Raw genomic sequence first — 5,953 nt, forward strand, 5'->3', positions numbered from 1 at the left:
GTTTCATCAATACCCAAATTTTTTGATTTCATTTCAAAATTTTAATTCCATTTCTATCAATCATACACAAGGTTTAGAATAAATCCATTATTTTATTTTCAAATCCCTACACCGAATGCCACCTTAATTTCAAAATACCTAAAATACAAGGCAATATACTTCTTCTATAAGAATAAATATTTTCAATAAAACATACTATTTATAATAAATATTATAATTATTTATTATTAAAATAAAAATATTAATCATCATATGATATAAATTATCTTTTTAATTAATTATAATCTTATTTTTAAAAAATTGCATTTTTCTTATTTATCATGTATAAAATTTATTAATATATTTTTTATTTTATTTATTTCCTTTGATCTACTGCTAGATTAACTTCTGCTTTCAAAATTTAACTCCATTGTTTCGTCACAAGTGCATCATCTATAAATAAAAACATATCTATTTATAATAGATATTATAATTATTTTTATTTATTATTAAAATAAAAAATATTAATCATTGTATCATATGATATAAATTAATTTTTTAATTAATTATGATGTTATTTTTTTAAAATATATTTTTTTTATTTATCATGTATAGAATTTGTTAATATATAGTTTTATTTTGTTCGGACACATCGAATTTCAACCCTAAGATCTCATGTGATAATATCTCATATCTCAACCATCACACCATTACGAGAGGACTAATTGACCATGGACATCCTTGAAGAGTTTTTTCATTCAAAATGCAACCTTTAAACATGAATAATTATCCTAATAAATTTTATATATTGTGAGAATTTCAAAATGTAATATTCTAAAGTTTTTCTTTTTTTTATAAAAAAAGTAAGTATAATATATATAACTAATTATATAAATTCTATATAGTTATATGATCCATATTAATATTTAATTCAATTTGGAAAGTATCATAAATTGGATAAATTTTTTCCTTGAACTATTTAGTAAAGTCCTGATTTGACTATTTCTTGTGAGCATTTTATACATAATAGAATGATCAACATCAGCTTATTGATATTGTTATAGCATTTATGGGTTGACTGAATCTAAAATTTATTTAAATAGTAATGTATAATTACTATTTGCATCTTTATCTCCGCCTTCCACCTTGATAGAGTCGGGTTGACCAAGTCGGTCTTAGAATTTTTTTAAATATTAATGTATAATTATTATTTTCCTCTTTGGGTTATATTAATGTAATTATTATTTGCATTTTTTTTTGACACGGCTAATTTTTTTATTTGAATGACATTTTTTCTAATTTCCCTTTCTCATTTACTCTAGCTCGAAATCGATAATGTAATAAGACTTTCTTTTCTTAATTATTTATCTTTCTTGTTTTTCCTCCCGCTCCCAGTTGCACTATATAAATCCATCAACAATGGCGGGCATAGTGAGGAAGGCCACAAGTTTACTTCTTTTATCTTTGTTCCTCCTCCCTTGCCTAATGAATGGCAAGGTGAGATTCTCTCTCATAAACTCAAAATTATGTTATTTTTTTCAATCTTTTGTTAGATAAATAATTATCATTTGATTATTTGATCAAAGTTGAAACCATTTAGAATTTTTTTTTCTATGTTTTGAACTCTATGTCATGCTATCAAGATTGATCTAATCGATGAACAAATTAATGAATGTGACAGACGGCGTTGGCGGCGACGATCTCAGCCACAAGATCGTGGTGCGTGTCCATGCCGGGAATGACAACGGAGAAACTCGTGGCAAACATCAACTATGCCTACGGGAGCGGCTTAGCAGATTGCAAAGCGATACAGGAAGACGGCCCGTGCTACTCCACCGACGTCATCAAAATGGCAAGCTACGCCATGAATGCCTACTACTACGGCGCCGGCCACGAGGAATTCAACTGCTACTTCGATGGTAGCGGCCTCATAGTCCAACATGACCCCTGTAAGTCGATAATCAATTCTTTAATTAAAATTACTAATTAATTAATTTGACGGATTTGTACGCCTGCACTATTCTTGATTCTGATGCTTGGTTCACCACTGTGGCAGCTTACGATGACTGTGTATATCCTTAATGAAGCAAACTGGATCCTTCGTGAAGCAATCTGGATTGCTTGTGGATATGATGGAGTTTGAGGTTTAGTTTGGTCGCACCAAAAAAATAAAACAAACAAATAAATATAAATTTGCTTACGTGTTTTCATGTATTAAATTCATTAATAAAGCGATCGTTTATCTCATTTTGTTTTTAATTTTCATGCATCAGTGGGATAAATATAACTATATATAAGGTTAAACATATTAAAAAATAATATCAGTGTACATATTTTTTTCCTCTAAATACAAAAATCAAATCTAAAAAATCCACACACGTCTCGTAAGAATTTTGAAACCATTTTTATTGTATCCGACAATTGTAGAAATTTTGAAAAGGAATAAAGCTTTTTACGATTACTTGTACGGGTTATAACGAGATAGTAAAGAAAATGATGTATTAGTCAAAGTTAAGGTGATGTGGTGATCAAAGTAGGGATAAAAGGGCATCCTGCTCTGGGTTCTGTTGATCGCTCGGCCTCTAAGTTTTTGGATCCTATTCGGGTGACTCTATAGCAAGACACCCAAGTAAAGACGACTATATACGAACCCGATTAGATATAACGACTCTAGGGTTTCACTCTAGGGAGGGCGCACTTGATCAGTTAAGGCCATGTCGAGTTCAAAGGAGTCTGGCCGGATAAAAGAATAGTAAGGCTCTAGGCCTTCCAAAAACTCTTTACATCTGTATAACTGAGTGACGGACTAACGGGGCTCAGGTACTTAAGGTTCTATGCGTTTGCCCAACGAGCAAAGGCCAGCCGATTTTAGCAAAGGTTTTGATACAAACGTAGGCAGATAAAGCCCGAGGGGACGTGATGGGAGACCCCATGATGAGACAGGATGAGGAGAGAGAAATTATGTTCAGAGGGAAAGTGCGATGGGAGAGAATAAAGAGAGAAAGTGTGATGAGAGAGAATGAAGAGAGAGAAAGTAAGATGAGGAAAAAAATGAGAAAAGAGAGTGTGATGGGAGAGAAAGCATGATGAGTATGAGGAGAGAGAAATTATGATAGGAGAGAATGGAAATAGAGAAATTGTGATGAGAGAACATGAGAAGAGAGAGTGTGATGGGAGAAATTGAGGAGAAAGAAAGTATGATGAGAGAGAAAGTGTGATGAGAAAAATAGTATGATGAGAAAAAATGAGAAAAGATAGTATGATGGGAGAGAAAGCATGATGAGACATGATGAGGAGAGAAAAAATGTGATGAGAGAGAAAATGTAATGGGAGAGAATGAAAAAATAAAAAAGATGAGAAAAAAATGAGAGTGTATGATGGAAGAGATTGAGGAAAAAGAAAGTGTGATGATAAAATAAGGAGAGTGAAAGCATGATGAGAGAGAATAAGGAGAGAGAACGGGATATGAAAGAAATATTAAATAAATATATTATGAGTATTTTCATTCAAAACTTAATTCTCATTCTCATTCTCATTCCCATCAAAATCTGAAGGAGGATGTAGGTTTCATCAATACCCAAATTTTTTGATTTCATTTCAAAATTTTAATTCCATTTCTATCAATCATACACAAGGTTTAGAATAAATCCATTATTTTATTTTCAAATCCCTACACTGAATACCACCTTAATTTCAAACTACCTAAAATACAAGGCAATATACTTTTTCTATAAGAATAAATATTTTCAATAAAACATACTATTTATAATAAATATTATAATTATTTATTATTAAAATAAAAATATTAATCATCATATGATATAAATTATCTTTTTAATTAATTATAATCTTTTTTAAAAAAATTGCATTTTTCTTATTTATCATGTATAAAATTTATTAATATATTTTTTATTTTATTTATTTCCTTTGATCTACTGCTAGATTAACTTCTGCTTTCAAAATTTAACTCCATTGTTTCGTCACAAGTGCATCATCTATAAATAAAAACATATCTATTTATAATAGATATTATAATTATTTTTATTTATTATTAAAATAAAAAATATTAATCATTGTATCATATGATATAAATTAATTTTTTTAATTAATTATGATCTTATTTTTTAAAATATATTTTTTTATTTATCATGTATAGAATTTGTTAATATATATTTTTATTTTGCTCGAACACATCGAATTTCAACCCTAAGATCTCATGTGATAATATCTCATATCTCAACCATCACACCATTACGAGAGGACTTAATGACCATGGATATCCTTGAAGAGTTTTTCATTCAAAATGCAATCTTTAAACATGAATAATTATCATAATAAATTTTATATATTGTGAGAATTTCAAAATGTAATATTCTAAAGTTTTTCTTTTTTTATAAAAAAAGTAAGTATAATATATATAACTAATTATATAAATTCTATATAGTTATATGATCCATATTAATATTTAATTCAATTTGGAAAGTATCATAAATTGGATAAATTTTTTCCTTGGACTATTTAGTAACGTCCTGATTTGACTATTTCTTGTGAGCATTTTATACATAATAGAATGATCAACATCAGCCTATGATATTATTATAGCATTTATGGGTTGACTGAATCTAAAATTTATTTAAATAGTAATATATAATTACTATTTGTATCTTTATCTCCGCCTTCCACCTTGATAGAGTCGGGTTGACCAAGTCGGTCTTAGAATTTGTTTAAATATTAATGTATAATTATTATTTTTCTCTTTGGGTTATATTAATGTAATTATTATTTGCATTTTTATTTGACACGGCTAATTTTTTTATTTGAATGACATTTTTTCTAATTTCCCTTTCTCATTTACTCTAGCTCGAAATCGGTAATGTAATAAGACTTTCTTTTCTTAATTATTTATCTTTCTTGTTTTTCCTCCTGCTCCCAGTTGCACTATATAAATCTTCTTCGAGTTTCTCAAATCCATCAACAATTTCGATCCATCAACAATGCCGAGCATAGTGAGGAAGGCCACAAGTTTACTTCTTTTATCTTTGTTCCTCCTCCCTTGCCTAATGAATGGCAAGGTGAGATTCTCTCTCATAAACTCAAACTTATGTTATTTTTTTCAAACTTTTGTTAGATAAATAATTATCATTTGATTATTTGATCAAAGTTGAAACCATTTAGAATTTTTTTTCTATGTTTTGAACTCTATGTCATGCTATCAAGATTGATCTAATCGATGAACAAATTAATGAATGTGATAGACGGCGTTGGCGGCGACGATCTCAGCCACAAGATCGTGGTGCGTGTCCAAGCCAGGAATGACAACGGAGAAACTCGTGGCAAACATCAACTATGCCTGCGGGAGCGGCTTAGCAGATTGCAAAGCGATACAGGAAGACGGCCCGTGCTACTCCACCGACGTCATTAAAATGGCAAGCTACGCCATGAATGCCTACTACTACGGCGCCGGCCACGAGGAATTCAACTGCTACTTCGATAGTAGTGGCCTCATAGTCCAACATGACCCCTGTAAGTCGATAATCAATTCTTTAATTAAAATTACTAATTAATTAATTTGACGGATTTGTACGCCCGCACTATTCTTGATTCTGATGCTTGGTTCACCACTGTGGCAGCTTACGATGACTGCATATATCCTTAATGAAGCAAACTGGATCCTTCATGAAGCAATCTGGATTGCTTGAGGATATGATGGAGTTTGAGGTTTAGTTTGGTCGCACCAAAAAAATAAAACAAACAAATAAATATAAATTTGCTTACGTGTTTCCATGTATTAAATTCATTAATAAAGCGATCGTTTATCTCATTTTGTTTTTAATTTTCATGCATCAGTGGGATAAATATAACTATATATAAGGTTAAACATATTAAAAAATAATATCAGTGTACATATTTTTTTCCTCTAAATACAAAAACCAAATCTAAAAACTCCACACATGTCTCGTAAGAATTTTGAAAC

General features: G+C 29.9%; 1 protein-coding gene across 1 annotated transcript; it reads left to right on the forward strand.

The window, feature by feature from the left end:
* The first annotated feature begins 1,398 nt into the window (after positions 1-1,398).
* On the forward strand, positions 1,399-5,635 carry LOC121999584 (glucan endo-1,3-beta-glucosidase-like). The gene is made up of 5 exons (XM_042554244.1): positions 1,399-1,476; positions 1,661-1,928; positions 2,036-2,049; positions 5,235-5,502; positions 5,610-5,635. The coding sequence occupies exons 1-5, from the start codon at positions 1,399-1,401 to the stop codon at positions 5,633-5,635; spliced, it is 654 nt and encodes a 217-aa protein (XP_042410178.1).
* Positions 5,636-5,953: the final 318 nt, after the last annotated feature.

Source organism: Zingiber officinale, chromosome 7A, assembly GCF_018446385.1.
Source record: "Zingiber officinale cultivar Zhangliang chromosome 7A, Zo_v1.1, whole genome shotgun sequence".
In the NCBI taxonomy this organism is placed as follows: domain Eukaryota; kingdom Viridiplantae; phylum Streptophyta; class Magnoliopsida; order Zingiberales; family Zingiberaceae; genus Zingiber; species Zingiber officinale.